Below are 23,108 nucleotides of genomic sequence, written 5' to 3'. Positions count from 1 at the left end.
CGATGAAACCAAATCTGTCCTACTAATTCCCTGCTAAGAGCAAAAACACCAAAGATAAACACTTGACTCACAATCACATACATATCCGCACACACACACACACACACACACATGCACAAACACACACACACGCGCACAGCGAGGGAATTTCATCATCCTATTGTGCTATGAGAAACCTGACGGGTCATGCTCGGGCTCTGAGAAATGGATTATTTTCTCTTTCTCTCTGTGGATGATCTTATCCTGTTGAGATGAAAAGAAGCCAAGTTGGGTCAGTGTGTATGTGAGAATGCAGGGCCTGTAGTACACTGGTGGAGTATTTTCTCTACTGATCTGCATAAACCTCCCAGAGTGAGAATGTGCTCGGGTGCGAGTGGAAATTTCTACTCTCCTAGAGTGTGAGTGGGCACCGAGAGAGCAGATAGGTATTAATGCTAAGCGTTTTATGTTACTGGGTTTAGCTTGGTCTCATATGAGCAGACCATGATGGATTGAGAACTCTGCTGGTGGTGCTGGTGGGCAGGATGGGAGCTGTGTGGGGGTGTGCTGGGAGCTCTAAAGGCTTCGTGGAGTTTGGTCGTCAGCCAGTGGGGTATAAAGGTTCAGTGTGTGTGAGGAGTTCGATGGTGCCCCTTCTTTCCCCGCTTTTCTCTTTTTCTCTCTCTCTCTCTCTCTCTCTCTCTCTCTCAGCAAAGACATTAAGTCAACAGACGGTCAGTCAGCAGGCAGCTTTAATGCTACACCTTCTTCATAGTTTCATGCTTTTACTGCCACTCTCAATCGCTTTTGTTCCTTTTTTTTTTCCCCCCGCAGCTCTTTCTCTTGTTGTTGTACATTTTTCTAAATACATCCACAACAAAGCAGCCGTCCAGAATTAGAAGGGTTGCTGTTTAGCACAAATGTGTGAAAGGAAACCACCATGTGCACGCAGATGCTTGGCAAGAGTGTGTGGGGTGCGGGCACATATGTGTGTGTGTGTGTGACCTCCAACATATTACAACCTGCTTGTTAAGAGAGATGACCTTCTTCCCCGCCCCTCCCTTTTAACCCCCCTCTTTCTGCCAGATGCAACCTGCATATTATCCCTGTGTGTGTGTGTGTGTGTGTGTGTGTGTGTGTGTGTTTATGTAAGTGTAGTACATTACCCATTACCTACGTGAGTCAGAGGGTTGCATAAAGGTGAACGTGCGTGAGGGTACTGTATACTTGTGCATGTAATGACTTTTATTTTTGCGTGCCTACACATATTTTTATCCCTCGCTTCAGCCCCCTTTGCTTCATTAACAAACAACAAAAGTTTTCAAAAGCAGCGTGAGTGCGAGCGAGCATGTGTGTGTGTGTGTGTGTGTGTGTGTGTGTGTGTGTGTGAGTGTGTGTCATAGAGCCAACATGTGGTTCAGATTTCCTCTGTGGCCACATGGACAAATACAACGGCAAGGAAGAGAAGTTGTATCTCGGTAGGAGGCGCTATAGTTCTGCAATATTTACACATACTTCTCTCTACGTACATCTAATTCATTTCTACCTGTTATGCTTTTATTTGGTGTAAATCTGTGTTTTTGTTTGACACTGGTAAACAAGATGTGTCTCTTTTTTTCCTCATTGGTTGCTTACCCATACTCATCTTGATTGGCAGCTTCTCCTTGCTGGCTGCTTCCACCAGTTGCCGCCGTACCTCCATCACTCCCTCTTTATGTTTACTGGTCAGCATGGCCTCCCACAGGGACCTTGCTGCAGGCGATCTGATAGGCAGAACAATCAGACAGGTCAGTTTAATCATGAGAAAAACAGCGATTTTCAGCACTAGAGCAACTGTTGCTTTTCTTGTTGTTTGTTCAGAGCTTGCGGGCCTTTGAGTGTAAACACAAAAGGACAACACGGACGTGATTGAGTGCTCGTCTCAGTGATAGAGAGCTGGCTGGTCGGGGAAGGGTGACTCCCCTGTGGGACCCCTCACAGGAAAACGAAAGAAATTAGCGCGAGGAACATTAGGAATGTTCTCAATCCACCTAAAACGTCTGTGCGCCAACATTCCTCTGGACAGATCTGCGCTGTCCTTAGTACATCAGTGGCAATAGAGTCTGGAGACCAAGGCTCCTCTTGATACCATCTCAGTCCCTCGTCTCATTATCTGCTAGGTTATGAAACACACTGATCCGCATCTCTGGTGGGAGACTGAGGACGAGGCATGTGTGTAAGACTATTACCATCTGCCATGAGCAGTGAAAACAGCTTCAATTCTTTCCAACGAAAAAAATCAAAGAGTGTTGCTGAGCTTCATCATCATTAGCCTCACAGAGTCTTATAAAATGGTCCCTGTATCTAAATTCAAGCTACAATCATTTTTTCTATATCTGTCTCTTTCCATCTCTTCTTACATTTCATGCCCCGTTAAAGGCACTGACACTTTGTTGGATGGATGAAAAGGCATCAAAAGCCGGCATCCCTGTCTGTGCCTTTGACAACCGGACTGACAAGCGGACACGATCTCCGCACTCTCAGGAGTGACCAGAAAGTGATGAGGGAAAAGAGACAAAGAGAGAGAAAAGGGGCTACGGACAGAAAGTAGATGAGAGGAGAGGGGAGGTAGGAGGGAGCTCGTTGACAAATCCACTCTGTTTTTCTTTTTTGAAAAACTTTTTTCTTCTCTCGCCTTTTCTCCTTTCTAACTGCTGCCATGTGTTTAATATCAGATGTAATCTGTTCCAGACTTTGGGCTTGGGCTGGATGGGGAGGAGAGGGGCTCACACTGGGACGGCCGCCATCTTCACACTAGAACCAGACACAAAGACCAGCAAACACGACACGGCACTCAGGACAAGAGTCTAATGAAAAGACTAATACAGTAAAAAAAAAAAACAAAACAAAACAACAGATGCAAAAAGATAAATCAAGTATTTCATAACAACCTCTTGGCGTGCTTAAGTTTTGTTTAGGATGTGAAGAAAGCAGTGTATTGCAGCTATTGGTCAAGATCGATGACAGGGTATCGTTTCGGGAAAACACGTCTCTTAATTCATTTGGAAAACACCTACCAATCACTTGATGAAATATTGGAATGGCTACGATTACGAGAATAATTAAGTCATGCATACTCGTCATGGTTGAAATACCAATAGTGTGAACTGACCGGGCCATATGTAAGCAGCCATATGTGTGTGTGTGTGTGTGTGTGTTTGAGGACATGTACACATGCATCTGTATATGTTCGCACACAACCCTGTGCATATGTGTGTGTTCTAAGAAGACTGAGGGCCTCGGTAGAGTGTGGATGAAATATGGTTCTAATTTGGCTCTCTGCCCACCCAGCCCCCCCCCCCCTGCAGGCCCACTCCCCTGACAGTTTCCCTAGGCCATTTGGTCAGACGAAGGCGGGGGTTCGAGCTAGGCTGCGGGGTGAGGGGTGAGGGGTGAGGTTTATACTGGCAGGGTGTGAGACAGGCTCCATAACCAGCCAGGAACCTTGTTGAGTAACTACTATACTATGGAAGGGGATGGGGTGGGGGGGGGACTGGGAATGTGGGACGTGTGTACTTGGCCATCTGTGTGGCTGTGTACGAGTGTAAAGTGCAGAGTGGCTCTCCCTGTTGAAAAAGCTGCTCAGACACAGTCTGAAGGGGGCACTCTTGCACTTGACTTATGTGCATCATGTTGAATGTCCTCTCTGGATTACTTGGACAGGGTGAGTGGGTGTGTTTGGAGAGTGTGGGCGTTTGTGCCCCAACTAAATTCCACTAGATGTGTAATGAGTGTTGTACCATTAAAAGGTAGTTTAGCATCAAATAGTGTAACTTGAAAAAAAAGACGTGTGTACTGCATAGAAGAATGAACATGCATGAGCCCATTAAAGTGATGAAATACCTCTGACCGTCTCCAAGTATTAATGACTGTGGGGGTGAGGAGGGGGATAGTATTCCTGGAAGTGTATGATACAGCAGAAAAGAATGGCTCTAACCGGTCTGACGCAGGATTTCTTAAATTTACTCCTCATCCTGTGGCCCCCTCATCATTTAGTTAAACACACGTGTGTGTGTGTGCACGCATTTCAGTGTTTATTTATCTACTCACACACACACACACACATGCACAGCGTACACCCCAAACTTCAGTATTTATAACATGATTCAGAAGTGAGTCATACTACACACATGTACAATTGATGAAGCCTCTATGATGAATGGCAAAATGTCTTTGAAGGGTCAATTTATTCAAATTACAAAACACATATTTGCTCACTTACCTCTAACAGTATCTAGACATGCAGACAACTTTAGTTTTATTTGACCAGTTTTTGAGATATGAATCTCTGTGATTTCTGCTGCCACTGCAACACAAAAGAGGTGTTTCCGAATTTAGTTTGCGGTGCTCACAGTATTGAAAAATGGAATTTTAAAATTCTGCAGCAACATCTCCTTCCAGAAAGCATCCCCGCTTCTCTGTATAATCCGCTTAACACGCTGTCAACTGCTTTCATGGGCAATGTTTCTCCCGTAGAAGGTAGTTCCAATAAAAAAAATATGAAGTCTGTGTATTATATAGAAGTGAGTGGGATCTTGTTTCTGAAAAGTCATTTCTGAATGCTGTGAGCACCACAAATTCAATTATTTTGTATTGAGGTGGCAGCAGAAATCTCAGGGACAAATCTCTTAAAACCTCTGCAAATACAACTCAAAGTATCTGCGTGGCTAGATACCAGTAGAGGTAAGTCAGAAAATATGTTTTTTTGCTTAGTTGAACGATCCAAGCCTTTAAGACTAAAAGAGCAATAATTAAAATTGCCTTTAACTTTAACTTCTGCCCTATTACTTGACAGCTGAACAACTTCATACTACAGATCACAGCTCAAAAATCTTTGACACCAATACTTGGAGACTGTCATCACATGCATATCTACAAACTACAATACTCTCCATTGCATATTAATGTAATCTTAATGTGAGTTCTTATTAATGTAATCTTAATGTGGAATCTTAAAAAGAGTTCTTCGCTTCACACTCAAAATGTAATCTATAATCTATTTCCCAGTGAAGATGATTCCGGTGATCTTTCTTTTGCAGGCTCACAGTACATCTAACATATACAACCTACTAGAATTGTGCAAGATCAGCCACATTCCTCACCGAGTTAATTTATGGAGTGTGTTTAATGGAGCAAAAACACACCGTCGGTTTCCTGTAAACATCCCATGTAGCACAGGACGTGACACGGGGAGGGAGAGAAAGGGCTGAACCATAACCAGACCTGGCCTTGAGTGTCTGTGTGTCCTGGCAAGAGCGACAAATGACCCAGCAGATTTATGGAGAGGGAAAGAGGGAGAGACTGCTGCAGGAAGTGAGGAGAGGAGGGGAGACACACAGTAAAAATTAAGCACACTAACACAGCTGTACAGAGGAGCTCTCATTGACCAGCCAGGATTCGGTGATGTCAGCCTAATGCTGCGTGACACTATGTTGGATGGATGGGAACGATCGGAAAGATTCCCATGTTAGAGTGTTCACATCACCTCAGGAGGGTTGTATGATAACTGAGTCGGTCATATGAGGGTTTAAAATACTGTGCTTTGGCAAAATGACATTATATCCATTAAATTTGGATTTAACTACATTGAACGACTTTGGCTGACGTGAGGTGTCCATGTTTGCTTGGTTTCCAGTCATGATTACAACCTGGAGGTTGATGTGAATGCAACTGACAGGTTGGAAACTTGTAATTACGATATCTCTGATATAAATTGAACGCGACATTAGGGATGACACCATATATCCTGCTGAAAGAATTGTAAAATACATTATTGTTAACACCCTTTACGATTACAATTTATGTTTTTGAATGAAAAGTTCTGCTCTCAACAACGATGCTAATTGCAAAGACAGAAGGAAATTTCCTTCAAATAACAATAAAAGTGTGTTAAGTAAAAGTATAGAAATTTACAGTGAAAGCTTGGAAAAACATATGGCATATGAATATATATGAAACATATGAAAACATGCACAAAAATGACTTTCTTTTAACAGATTTTCTTTTTTACAGTGTAGAGAGGATAGTAAAATATGGAAGAAGGTGAGAAATGAAAAGATTTGGACGGCGGGGTGACACGGGAGTATCCTCCTCCCTTCATGTGCCTTGGCTAGTTTACCATTTCAAATGAAAGCCAGCAGCAGGGGCTCTTTGAAGGAGTGGGCCCGGAGGATGTAAAGTGCCATCTTTGGTGGAGTTTTATCATTTTACTGAATAAATGTGCGCACTCCTTCCCTGGTAGAAGTGTTCTAGAGTGAAAATCAAATGAAAGTTGTAGACGGCATACGAGACAGAACAGGTTATGTTATCTCAGTCCTGATGGGAACACCGAGTACAAGTAGTTCAGGTGCAAGTAATCTACTTGATTGATGTGCTTTGGGTTTCAGGATGAGATGCCTTCTATACTGGTAGAGAAAACAAAATTAGGAAGTGGGGGAAACAGAGACACAGCATCTGAGATGGACCAGGGGACATATCAGTTCACTGAATCCTAAAATATGCCTAAATCCCAACATCTCCTAAACTTCACTTCACCAGTGAAATCCACTGATATCAACTCTATTTTACGAACAACTGAAGCACTCATTGACCCTTAGGGATGGCTGATAAAAATCAGTGTGATAAATTATTAGATGAAAGCACCCAAACCATCTTTCTCTTGCACAGACAGATGCGCATGGCTCAGAGGGAGAATTGATTCTCTCTTTTGAAAATGATGAGAGAGGGCCTCTAAATTAAATTTATGACTATTTTTTGTTTGATCTTCACTCTACAAGCACAAGTTGATTCTCACTAAGTTACAGGAGGTGCATAGCTACAGTTTCCGATGAGTACAAAGTTTTATTTTGAACATGAAAAAGCAGTTTTCTGTGGGAATGACGACCTGCATGGTGTAATACACAAACACACACGCACACACTGTATAAGCACTGCAATTCATTTTCCACAGACTAATCACCGCAGACTATTTATCATCGGCTGCAGGTTCAACCATGGCAAGAGTGGATCATGGAAACCACTTACTGTGAGAATTACGTTTTCACCGGGATACAATGTAAGGAACCCCATGTTTGGTCAGTATCAATATCCTGCGTTATGCTGCTTGTGTTCCTGTTCAAACAAACTCTCTAATCCTCAAAACATACTCAATAGGCAGGCCTGTATGGGAACTTATACCATACTGTAAATAATAATCAATCAGACTTGTTGCATGGCCTATAAATCACTTGAAAGACTTCATCTTCATTCAACTGTTTGTGCTGCTGCACAATAACATGAACCTCCTCACACCAGCATTTTACTGTCTAAGTATAGAATGGCAAAACAATCTTTATCCTACAAGGAACCACCATAGAATGAACGTGGCCAGTTTTCATACCCCCTCTTTATTCTTGGTGGGGTAAAAACAGGGTTAGCTGTTCTTAGCTGTCTATCATTTGCTCTCTCCTCTCCACACTCCTCTATCTCTGCTTTTCTTTTTTGTTACTTTTCCCATACAGCCTCAAATCAACTAAGTGTGCATGGCTTTTTATTCATGCTCACATTTCCCAGCCGGGACAGAAATAGGTGTTTTCCCTCCTTCCTGGTGGTGTGCATGCAGGATCTGCTGGGCAGATTTGAGGAGATGGCAGCCTCACAGTGTTTTCTCATGGCAGGGTGCGGTCGGTTACTCTGCCTGGCTCACACTCAGCAGCTCCTGAGGCAGACCCAGAGCACCTTGGCCACCCGTACTCGGTTCTGCCCACATGCACACACTCCCACCACAGGATCAAGGTCCAAGACGGCCAGATGACGGGGGTGCAGGGTTCAGTCTGAGACGGAGGGAAACTTAGTGCCCTCTGCCAATGGGGTTCATATGTCTTTCTCAGCATCAAAAGGGCTGTGCAGCCAAGCACAGCAAATTACACAGACTGGGCTGGAAGGTACCTGACCACAAACACACATACACAGACATACATAACAACACTTCCACTGCCACTTTCACTAACCAGCCTTCAACGTACAGTAAATTCTGCATCCTGGCACTATTTAATAGCTGCAAAAGAATGTCATAGTGCGAGAGCGGACTAACATAAAACCCACGCAGGCAGTGTGTACGTGTGTGTGTGCACACCCACCCAAAGTATACTTTCTCCCTGGCAGTGATTACTAGAACCGCAGAGTGAAAGTCAGGTTGTAGGATGAGGAAAATTCACACCGGCTTATGAAAGACAATACGACAGTAATTGCAAAGTAAGTGTGGGGTCTTGCCGGGAGAGCTAGAATCAACAACCACCCACAGAATGTTTAAGACACAGTAATCTATAAAAATATCCTGGAATTACTGAGGGAAATATCATGCAAAAGGTTCAAATTAGGTCCACACCTAATATTTAAAGGTTTGAGCTGGTCTACACAACAAAACCAATCAAAACACACTGCAGTCTGGGCTAAAAATAACTCAACAAATCATAAGTGTATAAACATCCAGTGGGAGGGAACTTATTATATTATAGACAATCAAAACCACACAGAGCCAGTAGGGTCTAATGCTTTGCACAGTTTACATAGTGCAGAGAAAACAAGCTCTTTTAGGAACGTGTTCTTTTTTATCTTTTGCAGATTAAGGCATAAGAACAGTACACCTCTATCAACATGCACTTGCAGAGTCCTGTCTTGAAGATATTATAGTGATTGACATAAACACTGCCTGTGGCGAGCTGTGCACTTGAAGGCAGTTAAATAAAGTGGGAACTCTAGGCTTCTTTCTTGCTGTGCCTCGGCAGCACTTCAATCTCCTAAACATCTGTGATAAGGCTCAACTGGGCCATCTGCTCCGAGATAGCGCAAGCAATAACACTCCTGCTGATCCGGCTGGCCCCGATCATACACAAACTCCATACAAACAGAGCCCCCGCCGCATTGCTTATTACTTTCAGCTACAGCTCGTCTGTTTGTGTCTGAGCACCTGCCAGACCTTGTATACAATATCGGAATCAATCTTCTAAATGTTCTGAGAAAAGGTGTTTGGCTGTGCTTATGGTCAAAAGTTCTTGAGGAATGTTTGCAAGCACTGCTGCTAGGACCATGTCCAGTGCTCGGTCTAAAACCTCGTATTTAACCCTTTGTTTCAGACACCTGGATTCATGATCCAAGTGTCTGGGAGAATTACATTTTTAAAGCAGCATTCAGCATGTAATGTCCACCTACAGAGATTATGCAAATTGTAAAACTCAGAACAAGTAAAGTCATTTAAGATGAGACATGAGACATGCATTTGTGGGTGTATTGTAGGTATCTGCTTGACGTGCCCCAGACTTGAGCCCTGCATCCGAGGGTCAGTGCAACCTGCCCCTGCTGTGCTCACATTATCTGCTACAGTACACACTGTCTAAACAGGACTGACTTGAAAGATCTAAAAGCTGGTTCCATTACAACAGAACCTCCCACCTAGCTCAGAGCAGTCCCTGCAGCATTCAGAGTGTGTACGCCTGTGCATGAACTCAGAGGGGTGAGACAAACTGCATGACAGCTCCGGCCACAAAACTCTTCTTCTCAGTCAAACTCTTTTCCTCCTGCAACCACATGAAGGGGCAGAGCGGGAGTGGAACACATGATGTAGGACTAATCCCTGCCATGTACAACAGCCCCACCACAGGCGCCTGACACGTGCATCTGCACAGCCAAGACTAGAGGCAAGCTTCACTGAACCACTGGCACCTAATGCTGGTCATGTGCCATTCATCCCACTCAGTGGGGGGTTGGCTCTGAGGGGTGAGAGTGTATATTTGTGCATATGTGTGTGTGTGTGTGTGTGTGTGTGTGTGTGTGTGATCAGGTGGGATAAGTCTGTAAAAATGACTATGCATATTGTGGTTATGTCAGTGGACAACATACACAACTATAAACCATTCAGATATGATTAATATTCCAAGGGCAGCTGGGGAATGAAGTCATCGACATGCTCTTCTTTAACTAAACCCATCGTTTAGCCGCCGTCAAATTACAGAAGCTTATTCTGTAATAGAAGAACATATTTAGTAACCTTCATTAGCAGCGGGCATATGAAATAATCCAGTTATCCGTTATTCATACCCACTTATTGTGTGCAAGTTTGCAGGGAGTGGAGCCTTGTGTAATATCAAATTATTTGGAAAAACAGCTGCAAACTACTCAAATGGTTCATTCTGAATGGGCTGTACAGTAATATGCATTTACAATAAGAAAGGGTCCGCTATCTGTGAGGTGATGTACATGTAGCCCATAAATCAGTCATAGGAAGGTAGACGAGCCATGACAGAATGCTTACCTGCAGCTGATATTCAAACAGCTGGAAAAAACAGTATATTATTCAGCCTGTCATTATTATGTGTGTAGGGGGAGTATAATCACTCACATATGTGCTATATACAGGATTGAAATAATTGATCAGCTCATATCATTTTAAAATAATGAACAGCCCAAAAAGAAATGAATCCTATTTGAATGGGATTTATGACTGCAAAACAAATGAAACAAAACGAACCTTAAATTTTGCCCTCTGAAAACATGTTTAATGTCATATTGAGTCTTGGATACAACAGTGAGCCACTATCAGATCTATCCTGCAAAAAACATGCAAATTTTAGTCTCAAACAATGGCTGGAAAGTTTATAGTTTAGATCACTACTAATTGAAGTTATTTCAATCCAAGTTTTTCAGTACTGTGTGTGTATGTGTATAACGCAAATCCACAAGAAAAACAAAAAAGACTATTGCTATAAAATAATACTGAATACTGTGTTCAGGCGAGATGCACTTACTGGGTCTGTGCAAGGCAGCCGGGGGCCAGGGTGGTCTGGGAGTGAGGGGTGCGCTGCAGACTCGTGAGCTCCAGCATGTCCACTTGTACGTCTGTCACATGACCAGGTAAGGGTGTGAGCACAGTCAAAATCTTCTCCACCAGATTGTCACCATGGTGACCGACAGCTCCTGAGAATCAAGAAATGGGGGATTGCTAGATGAACAAACATCTACTTAGTGTGTAGTAACAGTTGTCAATGACATGTTAACATTAATATGAATATGAATAAACCATAAAAATGATGATGATTGCTGTTGTGGTGATGTGTTATAATGGTTTGACACACATGGCTGAAAAAGGGGGGAGATTTCACCTGTAAGGTCCATTGTTCGGTCCACAAAGATGATCGATGCTTTATTAGGGGCTGTCTTCCTTCGGTTTTTAGCTTGAGGGTGACTGGCCAGCTCCCCTGCTATGATCCGGCTCATGGGACCCACAGCAAAGCTCTCTTCCCTGGTGCCTGTGGCTTCAAACATTGAATTTAAAGCTGAAGCCAATGATTTTATTTCAATCTGCAGTTCAGCAGGGAGGGAGTGTATGTCTATATCTATCAGGCTTCCAAATCTCTTCTTCTCTGGCCTTTTAGCATTTATTACCTCCAGGTCAGGTAAGAGCAGGGGGAAAAGGTGTGCAAATGTGGGTGTGAGCAGCAGCTGCTGTGACACAGGGGCGAAGACCACTGGGACATGCATGACTTCAGCCGTGTAGTTCATGTTCCCCATCCACTCGCAAAGCTTTTCTTCAAACTGCTCAAATACAGGGTTCCCTTCCATTTCTGTCGAGACATTGTTGGCGAGGAGGTGAACAGAGTGAGAAACGGTGGTGAAGACAACACAGTACTGGAAGTGACTGAGGGATATGATGTCTTTCATGATGTCGACCGTTCTCCCCTTCAACAAAGTGCTCACCACAAACACTGCCTTTGGCTCATTCACGCTGCAGGCTTCGAAGCTAGAAAACTGTTTTAAATTTCTGGCTCCAGCCTCAAACAAGGCGGTAGCACCACCGCTCCAGTGGAGAGCCTCTGCACACTTGTCATCCATAAAAACGACAGCTTTCTTTACCTTCGACAGCACTTTCTCCCACATATGAAGCGGGAATTGCGAAAATTCCTCCGTCGTCAGCATTTTGTTTAGTGTCAGTGTTAGCTAAATACAGTGAAATCAAAGAAACATCGGAAATATCAGCTGAAGAAGCTCCAACAAACCAAAACAAAACACACGAGTCTCTCAAAGGTGACGTGGCAATCGCGCGTCGCAGCGTAAAAAACGTCACCCAAGCTTTGCCTTGTTGCTATGGCAATTAGCAGCATCCAGAGAACAGTTCTCAGGAAGTGTGACAAAGTGATAACGTTACAGAGATCGTAAACGGTGGATTTGTAGAATATCATACAGGGGGAAAGGGGGAAACATTATTTAAAGCGTATACTCTTTTCATAAAATGTTTTTTTTAAAAATCAATCAGGTCTTTGGTATCAACGGTTACACTGGTCAACCCAGCGCGAGACGGTTTCCGACCAATGACGAGGCTGCATTCATTGCCCCAAAGAAACGGTCTAACTGTCAATTTTACTGACACCTAAAGCCCAATAAAGTTTTCCACTACGCTATTAACTAGCTCTTTGTGTTTCGGTGTACATTTGTTTATAAAAAAAGTAAGCCGTCTTAAATTGAAATGGCTGCTCTGGACTCAAACCCCAAAGACAAAGTTGAAGAAGAGGAAGAAGAAAAAATATATCAGTGTAAGTTAAAACTGGCCAACCGCTGCACGTTGGCTTAGGTTAATTTGTTGTTTCAGAATGAACAGTGGCCAAAGGATGCCATAGGTTTCCAAGTGAATGTAACACAGCATGATGAAGTTTAAGTGTCAAATATAGCCACTAACCTTTATTTGAATTTGCCCTGTGTTTGTTTTAGTGATATATAACATGGACTCTACGGATAACATGGAGGAGGAAGAAGAGGTTTCATCCAGGTATGTAGCGTTACTAACCTATTCGTCCCAATATGGTCCCAATATCTGTTTCCATGCTAGTGCCCCTTTCATATTTAACATAAATAACTCTAAAAAAAATCAAAATAATGTTGTTGACCCACACATGAATGCAACCACCATTTTCTTTTCATAATCATGAAGAAATGATGATGTTATAACGTTTATGATCCTATTAGTTATTTCACTTAATTTTCCAGTTGCCTCTGTAGAACGTCAGTGAGTTCAAAACATGACCCTCGTTCCATATCATGCCCCTCTCTCTTCCCTTGTTGCCTGTCTGATGTCTACTATCAGCTATCTATTAAAGGCAAAAAAATGCCCAAAATTATATCTTACAAAACACACGCACGCACGCACATACACACACACACACACACAGGTCATTAGTGCGAGTGAGCAGTGAACACATTCAGAATGAACTGTGCTGGCATCCTTATTTCCAATTAGAACCAACTGCATTACAGTTATGAAGCATTCAGACATAATACACTTTTCACAGTACAATAATGACAGTAATCATTATAGTTGCACTGTATGCTTGTGACGGCACCCTGTGAGGTGCCTGAAATGTGCAGCCAGTCATGTGGAACATTAAGAAGTATTTTGATGCTCATTAAATCTGCTGCCAGGCGAGCAGCATTTATTTGTGAGCCTGGAAATGTGGATGTAAGCAATCAAACAAATGGAGCACTGCCGATATCTGTGGTCTGCATTCTCCAGCCTCTTTGTCTCAGAGTAAGTGTAGCGTAACCTTGCCAACGTGCACCAAAGCTCCAGCAATAGTTCATTTTTGGTGTGAGGTTAGTCTTTTTTTCCACTTTGATTCCACTTGCAAGGTACTCACAGTTAAGTACAAATGTTGGTTCACTTAAAGGCCTTACACTTGCAGTCAGGATGACCCACCTCAACTGATAACTGTATTGGAAAACTGAGGTTAAATTTTGCCATGATTAGCCTTTTCCAGCAAAACATCAGCCATCTGCAGAAAGAGGTATGCCTATATTCAGGTGTCTTTGTTGTGTTTGCCTTTGTGCCATGCAGTAACTGGCTGTGGAACTGATTTTTTTTTTTTTTTTTATAAAAATGCAATAGCATTTTCTAAAGAATCTGTAAAAGTGGGCACTTACCCTGTGACTGGTCTTGACAAGAGTCATTTGAGTTAAGCACTCAGCTATATATAGCCACACTCACTGTAGAATTGTACCTCCAGTCCTCATTATTATGTACTATGTATCTTGTACTTTGTTACAGCACCTGACAAGTGAACTATTGTACATTTTGGCATTCAAGTGGATTATTATTATTTTCATGTGTTTTTTTTTTGTTTTAATGGGGCAATTTGAAAGCTGTCAAAGATGATGAAGGCAGTGACGATGACACTGCTGGCGAATACAATGATTTTTGTGTAACCAAGCAGCCATGCATACTAGAGTGTAAATATTTACTTTCCATCTCCTGACAAAATAATGTGGAATTTTCCAGCCTTTTATTATGTTTGTTTGCCTGTTGGGCATAATATGAATGTGCATTATTTATCAGGAACCTCCTTCTGTCAAAATGTAGGTTTGAGATGTTTTCATTGTTTCTTTGTGATATATTAGTCTTGTATGTGAAGGCGTCGGTTGAAATTAGGTTATCACCACGTAACCCAGACAACAGTGTTTCCCAGTGTTCAAGTTATTCTTGATGATGGAGATGCTTCTTGTCTTCTTTCAGCCCTGAGCAAACACCTGTGTATTTGGATATTGATAGCAGAAGGAGGCCACATGCAGTTGGTAAGTAGGTGCTTTGCCACACCTTTTGGGGATGGCCAGAAGACAAGACAACACATAACACGCTGCAAGCTCAGAGACACCTTTCGTAATTCATTAAAGAAAAAACTGATAAGCATTCAGGCTCATTTTTATTATTAATAAAGCAATTAACTTACTTTTAGCCTAGACATAGTGCAGCCTAATTCTGTCTTGAGATGAGTGAGTTGACTGTTCAGACAGTCCAGGCACTATTTGACCTTAAAAAAAATTGACTTTTTCACATCCCTAATACTTTCATCATTAATTGACCTTTACACGGAGAATATTGGCTTCATTGCTGCATGTCAGCTCAGTTTAATGATGTCTGATGCTAAAAAAAAATGCCCCATGGCCCTACTACTCAAAATAATAATCCTGTACATTAAAGTCAAGACTGTGAAATGTCTGTTTCAGATATCTTGTACCCTATCAAATGTTTCACAGCTAGTTCTACAAAGAGAGTAGACATGGATGCATTGGACAGTATCCTAGGGGTCCCCGTATTGGAGGTGAACATTGATTCTTTAGAGGAGAAACCCTGGAGGAGAGCTGGTAAGTAGTGGTCTGCAGAAGTAGGTGGTTCTCTATGATGTTCGTGTGTTTTAACTTAACCGGTTCGATGCAACTATTTATTCAGTGATTATACCGTATGAAGACTTTCATTGCCATGTTGTGTTTTGCTTTAAGGTGCTGACATCTCAGATTACTTCAACTACGGCTTTGATGAAGAAAGCTGGAAGGCCTACTGTAAGAAACAGGCCAAACACCGTGCAGCCCATAGAAAGAAGGCCCACACTAAAATTACGGTAAGACAAGATATTACTGATGAAATTAATCAACCATCTCCTCTTTTTGAGAAGACCATAACTTTAATAGGGAAGACATAATCTGTAAACATGAGTCACAATAGATGAGTCAGAGTAGAGTAGGCTGCCATTGCTCTTGTTCTAATTTTAACCAGAAATGGATTGTGAGTAGATTGGAGAGCAGAGGGGGGACTGAGAGCTTGTTTGTTATTCCACTCAGGTCCAGGAGGGGCACAATAGACATGGAAAAGAAGAGCCTTGTTGTTCTTATTCCTGCTCGGACAGCCGATCAGTACTAGCTCCCAGGTTAGTATCATGTCTTCTACCTGCTCTGCTTGTCTGTGTCTATACTGCTCCACACCACATCCCATTCCCTGCTATAGCTTCCAGCTCCGAGCTCCTAGAGAAGCTGGCAGCTGGTTGTTTCTGTTTGTGACACAACAACTATCTGGCTGATGCCATCTGTTTTCTGTGATCCTAAGATGGGCTCAGCATATTAGGGCTGTATTGGCAAGGGAGCACAAAATGTTGATGTAAACAGAGGCGGCTGAAGTGAAATTTCATAGATTTCATAGAGTACTGTGATAGGATTTGTCCAAATAATTGATACAGATCTTCTTGATGATGATTTCAGATATGCATTTACTGTTCTTACTTTTAATCACTCCGTTTTTTCTGATAATAATATCTTACCACTACTTTGTTCTCTATCAGTGGCAGAAAGTTATTAAGTACAGTAACTCAAGCTCTGTACTTAAGGACAGATTTGAGGTATTTGTATTTAACTTGTATTTTATGCGAATTTATACTTTTAAACTGTAGTTTGTACTCCACAAGAATTATTCGACAGCTGTAGTTACCAGTTATTATCAGCTAATAAAATATGATGTATTGTTATAGATTAAAATATAGATTAATATTAATATCACCTCTACCAGCTGCAGCATGAAAATGCTGCTTACATTTTGATACATCAGGAATACCCATACGCAATATTACACTCTGATATGGGCTAAATCTGCTGTCTAAGGAGTACTTTTACTTTTGAGACCGTAACCATACATTTTGCTCCTTACTCTTTCGTACTTCTACTTAAGTATAAAATCTGAATGTTGAACTTTTACATCTACATTTTACTATTAAATATTCTATTGCTATTTGTACTTCAGGAAAATATCTCAATACTTCCTCCACCAAAACCAAAAACCACTGTGTTGAATCCATTTTAATAAACAATCCAATCCATAAATACAGTTTTCTAACACATAGAAAAATAAGAGTTACATAGAAATAGAAAAATTAAACACATTTTACACAAATTATAGGAGACTATAACTGGGCTGTAAAACACCATGAGCCCAGTCTAACAGCCCCGTCTCCCACAGGCTTCAGCCAGGTCTGCTGTTCAAACCTTCCTCTTAAAAGCATCCATTACTGTGAAGAGGACAACATGCACAGCACTAGAGAGCAATTTGACAACACAGAACTAAACCATTTGGTTTGTATACACTGTGCAGCAGATGCTTGTCATGTTAGTAAATAGCATCCAGTCCCAGCATGCATTTTGCTTCTATTTATGGACCAGGTGTTGTATCCCTTTGAGTGCTTTTACCCATACAAAACAGCATGTTTTTCCCGAACTCCCTCCTATTTAGTTTAATGGTTATCAAGGATGCCTGGTGGTGGAGGTCCTGACTATTTGTTGAGGGGGATAAAGTTGACTGATAGGACCAATTAATTAAAGACCTGTCCCTTGATGATGTTCCCCTCCCTCTGCAAGGTTGCCCTTCAGGGGAGGTCATGTGGATCTGAGCGTTACGTTGCTTTCATGTATCTCCCTCTTCCTTATTGATAGAGCTGGATCAGGAAGTCATAGCATGCCAGAGCCAAATCGACACACTCTATTATCCAGTCGATGATGTTTTCAAACAGGCTTTGATACAGCAGCTGTTATGTTCTGACAGTCTGGAAACGTGATTCTTGCTGTATTTGTCGATCTGGGTGTGATGCTCTCCTTTGGTGTTGCTTACTGCGCTTAATAGCTGTCCTTTGGGATGTAAATGAGATTTAGTCACAATTTTCCCACAATTTTATAATGTTGTTGTTGTTGTATCAGAATGTAGGAGTAATTGTGTGCTCTATTTCTGTAAAGCCATAGTGTTAAAAATTTTATTTGGCGTGTATTTCAAAGCTGAAGTGAGCAGAAGAGAGATTAAAAACCTCCAAGCACTTCCCTACTGAATTGCCAATAGATGTAGTTGTAATCCCTTTTTTATGTATATTTTTCTCTACTGTTGATTAAGTCCTAGTGACAGATAGGGGTTAGTGTTCCATCTGTGTGTGTGTGTGGTACGCATGCTTGATGGTTGGGGATTGGGGGGGGGGAGGTTAGAACTGTAAAGGGCTGTTTTGTGAAGACAGCCAGATGACCCAGTTAAGGAGGTTTAATGCATTAATGGACCTGCAGGGGGTTGTTGTAGCAACATGAGGAGTGAGATTAAGACAAAGTCCTGCTTTAAAAAATGTTATATAAGTACATCAAACCCACATGTAGGTGTCATTTAAGGTATATATGAAAAAAGACTTAGAGACTTTGAGACTTGACTGTCATTTTCAATCATTGTTTCAAGATATTGCAAGAGCATGATGTGTTTGTCAAGTGTCGGTCGTATTGCCTGATCAATAGAGTGTCAAGTGCTGCCATTGAGGTGACTGGAGGACAACCTGGATCCAGCAGCAGGGTGAAAGTGTCTCCAAGTCTCAGTAATGAAGAAGGCAATGCTCAGGTAGTGTGTGTGTCTGTGTGCGTGTGTGTTCATGAGTGTGAGAGAGAGGGAAAGACACAGACACTAAAACTGTTAATGACTATATTTACATTGCAGGTGGTTACTGAGATGTCCCCCGAGGAGAATAGATTTACTTCTTTTCAACAACCTCCTTCACTCAGTTTCACCCCCATCTTTCCATATACCCCTCCACCACGTAAGTTACCCCACCACTGGGGAAATGCAACACACTCAAACAACACTCATTTACAATATCCCTACACCTGATAGACAAATATCTTGCACATGCCTTTCCTCATCTGATGCTACGATCATAAATGGATGAATTGTGTTTTAAGATGCTGGGGGAGTATTAGCTGAACACTGAGATTTTCAGGTGGAAGAGGCCCAAGGAGAACCCCCTGTGGGCCGCATCACACATCATGCAGCTGCACAAATGACTAATGGCAATCTGGGCAAGTGTGTGTTTGTGAAGCTGCAACACATGTCATAATAAATAATCCTGTGGAGTTGAAGGACAGAGGTGAACATTGTTGATTGTGTGTGTGTGTGTGTGTGTGTGTGTGTTTGTGTGTATGCATGCATGAGTTTGAAGACACTGCATGGATATATGTCTTTGTGCAGGCAGGTGTCTATAGTACCATGCAGGTGTGAGTCCATCAGTGCTGTCAGTCTTTAGACTTCCTGTTGGCCTTTTGTAGTGAATCAGATAGAAATCCAGGAAGGCTCCATGGCCCAAGCACACAGCAGAGCACATGCCATATCTTCATCTTCAAAGGTTCCAAAATAGAAATGCTGGCTTAGACCCCCTTCTTACCCCTCACACACCCCCTGTGAGCCCCATACTGCCTGGCGAACCCGTGCCAGAGCTGCTAATACAACCAAAATATCAAACATCCTGCCGACTGCAGCTTTGAACAGTCAACTCCAGCTTTGAAGTGTATTTGCGTATCTTTTATCTAGGCCACTCCCCTTTCTGTAAGTTATAGGCCTTGCCTCCTTTTGTGATGCAAATGTGTAACATGATAAAAATAGCCCCTGGAAAAAAGTGCTTGGCCAGCAGATTGTGGCACAAGAAATGTGCTGAACAGACCGACCGTGGGGAACGGGACAGAGGGAAAGAGGGGGCTGCTTTTTTTTTTTTTTTTCTTCTAATTTTTTTGTTTGTTTTTCAGTGAGGTCACATTAGATGCCAAGCGTGTTTGATAGGAGCTGATTTTGGAGTGGAACTCTGCCATTGCAGGGTTGTACTTGTGTCATCTATCAGTGCAGCACAGTGCACAGCCAAGGTTAGGCTGTCTACTGCTCTGCGCTGTACTTTATACAGCCGGTTAGTAGGTCACTACAGTCAGTGTAGCAACAGAGCTTGGATGTGAGTGTCCTTTCATTTGGCACTGATACATCGATTGAAGATAATAACTGAGCAGATGTGCAGTTCTTTCTGAATTGACCGTACCATTACCACATGCCCTCCAATCAGAGCTACTGATGTGAACCACTGACCTCAACAGCACTTACAATTGAATCAAAAAGAGTAGAAAAAAAGAGAAACAACAATACCAATAAGATTTAGAGGTCCATTTTTAAAAAAAAGTATTGCATTTAAGTTCCTGGCTTTGTTGTCATTTCTAAGGAAACATAATTTGAGTGCAGATTTTTTTACTTTTTTCATCAGTCAATCAAGTCTGCACCCACTATATAGGTTTAGAGTTGAGAAAGGCAACTTTTTTTTTTATGTCTATGCTCTTTACGGGTGGCAGGGCAAAAACAGGACACTGTCACTGCAAGAGAGATATTGTGTACATCTGTCTGTGCGGAGTGCTGTGTCTGAGACTGTGGGAAACAGTAGCCTTTACCTAAGAAAAGAAAACTCTGGCCCATACTGTAGTGTACAACAGCAGCATGTGGTCTTATGTGAAATATCAACTCCATCTAAAACCCTCCAGCCTGTAGCTCTGTGAAACATTAGCATGAGAGAGAAAGCCACGCAAGCACAATCGGCGGCAATTAGCCCACAGCCATTAGCTCTCTCATATGCTGCCAAGCATGGAACTCCAGCCCTCATCAAACACTCACTTGAGATCACCGCAGGTAGAAACAATTACTCACTCACGCTAACATTGATGGCATGTGTGTGTGTGTGTGTGGACGAGCTGGTGTTTACTGCTGGTGCATGTGTGTCTGTTTGTGTGTGCAGCATGCACTACATAGCATTCCTTAAACACAGTTACAGTTAGTAGTAGACATTCAGTTTTTAATCACTTGTTAATACATACTTACACCATTTTTTACATGGTATTTCATTCTGTGAACTTTGTATTGTGTCAGTGATTTCATCTATTTGTTGAAATGAATTCTTGTCACAGGTGTTTGTGTCCATGCAGCACACTCTATGTCCATTAAGAAACACACCATTTTCTTTTGGTTTATTTAACAGACATTTTGCCTGAAGGTCCTCAACACTTGACCTCGGGCTTCCCTCTATCTGTTGGATGTTTCTCTGTGTGTGTATGTGTGTGTGTTCATGTTCAGCTCTGCTCTTCCCTTGGATGTCCAAGTGTCTGAGGTATCAAAGGCCTTGCTGGGTCCTTCCTCCATAGTGAGTAGTTCAGGCCCTCTCAACTCAGTGGGACTTGTATTTGAAAGGGAAGGAAGATGTTCTACGTTTCACTGACAAAGCAGGGGAGCTCCATGCTCTTTTTATATATTCAAGCTTGAACTTCCAAGAGCTCTTATTATTCTTCCTCCTGTTTCAACCATTTTTGTGTTCTTTATGTAGTTGAAAACTGCTCTGAGCCACTCTCACATTAGGGGTCTTTTTGGAAAAAAAGAAGGGGATGGTATCCAGATGTGAATGTGTGTTTGTGCCTCGACTCTTCAAAGGAATCCCTATATGTGTGTATGGGTGTGCGCGCAATGTGTAGTCAGTGCAGCCCATGTGTGTGATTCAGAACTGATTGTGTTGCTTGGTCACGTAAAATTTGAGCATTATAACAAGTGGGACCATTAACTGTGCACCCAAGCGTTTGACTTGTTCTGTTTTATTGATGGGGGGGAAGGCAAGTATTGTAGGACTTGAATTTTGTTGCTCTGACATTTTGAGGCTGATCTTATTTCTCTACCTTAAAAGTAGTAACACCATAAATTATTATGTTATGTTGTTGGTTATGGGTAATGTGTTTTTAATCTTTGGCCCGTGTCCCTGTGTTTTGTTCCACATATTAATGTTGGCACATTGATCTTCCCACATTTAACATGTCTCCCTTGTATTCTCATGTTCTGTAGTGGCTTGTGCCTGCTCTGTCTCATGTTGTGTTTTACTCTGTTGGCTGTCATTCAGAAATGCATTTAGTTTGTGTTTTGTTATAGGTCTACACAAGACAATTGATCCAAACTTCAGCATTATGAGAACATTTCATCATGTGATTCTGATTACAACATTTTTGCATTTAGAAGTATACATTATTGTTTCTTGAGAATCTGTTACATTTGTTCTTCTTGATGCTCACAGATGTGTAGTCTTGCTTCAGTAGTTCACATGGATTTTTATGCCTAATCAAAATCATTGTTTCCATTTTTATTTTTGTTTACACTCCAAATAATTTAAGCACACAAAAATGATTGTTGTGTGTTTTTGATGTCTGTCTACTCCCTCCCCAGTCCAACAGTGAGTTGGCAGTGAAAATAACTCTAGTGTACTGTAATTAGGCATTCAAAACAAACAACAGTGTCTTTCTAGTTATGACAAAATGGGGTAACTTGCCATGCTTGTCAAAATGGTCTCTACATACACTCCTTACCAAATAATGGTGCTACCATTTACTTGTTTTCCAACAGCCATTACAGTAAAAGAAGACAATAGATTTAGCTTTTTTTCTATTTTTCTTATTATAATTGTGGACAACAAACCTTTAGAAAAACAGTGTGGATGGAAGACAATTGAATCATAATAGATTTAATGTTTTTGTTACTCTGTACAGGTTTCCTCTTCCTACAAGAAGGCCCTTCTCTCTTCAACATTGCTGCTTTGGACAGGTGAGTCCATGATTTTGTCATTGTGTGTTTGTGGTACCACAGAGCTCCACATGTGGTGGCAGCAGTATAGGAGCAGGAGACACTGCAGGTGGGACATTGTCAGGGAAAGTGTACACCTGCCTCTATTCAAGGAGGTTTGACTCAGGTGCAAGCACAGGTAAGAAACAAATTCAGCAAAAATGTGGGAGAAAAAGAAGGAAAACATTAGTCAGAGAATAGTCCATAAGTCATTAATAAAAGCTACATTTGTGCTGAAAATCTAAAACAAAGTAATTGCTGCTGGAAGAAGGTGCCTGATATCTGAGTCAGACCCGGTGGTTTTCATTTGACACCAAAGGATAACCCATTTAAGTTTATTGACATTACTGCTTTTTATTCTGAGCTGGATGTGTTTTATCTCTGTACACTGTGCACTGTTGCTGATCTTGCAGCTGGACCAATGGCCAAATAAGGCAGAAAGCAAGACAGCAACGTTGTTTGTGCCTCCAGTCTCCTGTTTATCAGTATCCAAGGCATCCCCCAGTCCTCCCCTCTGATATATGTCACAACCTGTCTGCAAACTCCCACATTTCAGCTCTAATTTACACTACTTAGATTACAAGTGGACCATGTTGTACCCCAGCCTCTCCTGCATTTTCTTACATAGCCCTACATGCAGCTTCACTTCAGTTTTGTTTGTTGCTATGCTTGTTTCCCTTGGATGTTGACTGTATCCAGCCTGTCTCAATCCATCTCTCTGTTTGTCTGTCTCTCTAGCTTCCTGCCCCTTCATCTTTTTCTCTTTTCTCAATCCTACGCTTTCCCTTTCTCCTAATTTGCTGTGTCTATGTGTGCCTGAATTCACTCTGTACTC

General features: G+C 41.9%; 2 protein-coding genes across 4 annotated transcripts in view; one reads left to right on the top strand and one right to left on the bottom strand.

The window, feature by feature from the left end:
* scfd2 (sec1 family domain containing 2) overlaps positions 1-12,098 on the bottom strand; it is an 87,612-nt gene extending 75,514 nt beyond the window's left edge. The window contains exons 1-3 of the mRNA XM_044362772.1: positions 11,154-12,098; positions 10,800-10,968; positions 1,615-1,742 (exon numbers count right to left, since the gene is read on the bottom strand). Of these exons, the coding sequence (XP_044218707.1) occupies positions 1,615-1,742; positions 10,800-10,968; positions 11,154-11,967 (1,111 nt within the window). The 5' untranslated portion in view covers positions 11,968-12,098. The remainder of the gene's footprint in view (positions 1-1,614; positions 1,743-10,799; positions 10,969-11,153) is intronic.
* A 153-nt stretch (positions 12,099-12,251) lies between these two features.
* The window catches only part of fip1l1a (FIP1 like 1a (S. cerevisiae)), a 27,429-nt gene continuing 16,572 nt past the window's right edge, over positions 12,252-23,108 (top strand). For 2 of the 3 annotated variants that reach the window (XM_044362770.1, XM_044362771.1), the window contains exons 1-9: positions 12,252-12,581; positions 12,757-12,814; positions 14,552-14,610; positions 15,073-15,180; positions 15,316-15,434; positions 15,655-15,740; positions 18,121-18,220; positions 18,317-18,416; positions 22,201-22,255. In XM_044362770.1, coding sequence (XP_044218705.1) covers positions 12,515-12,581; positions 12,757-12,814; positions 14,552-14,610; positions 15,073-15,180; positions 15,316-15,434; positions 15,655-15,740; positions 18,121-18,220; positions 18,317-18,416; positions 22,201-22,255 — 752 coding nt within the window. In that variant the 5' untranslated portion in view covers positions 12,252-12,514. The remainder of the gene's footprint in view (positions 12,582-12,756; positions 12,815-14,551; positions 14,611-15,072; positions 15,181-15,315; positions 15,435-15,654; positions 15,741-18,120; positions 18,221-18,316; positions 18,417-22,200; positions 22,256-23,108) is intronic. The other variant, XM_044362769.1, reaches the window with a different exon arrangement.

Source organism: Thunnus albacares, chromosome 9 (genome assembly GCF_914725855.1).
Source record: "Thunnus albacares chromosome 9, fThuAlb1.1, whole genome shotgun sequence".
In the NCBI taxonomy this organism is placed as follows: Eukaryota; Metazoa; Chordata; class Actinopteri; order Scombriformes; family Scombridae; genus Thunnus; species Thunnus albacares.
The sequence above is the reverse complement of the archived record's forward strand: the minus strand, read 5'-3'. Positions and strand labels throughout refer to the sequence as shown.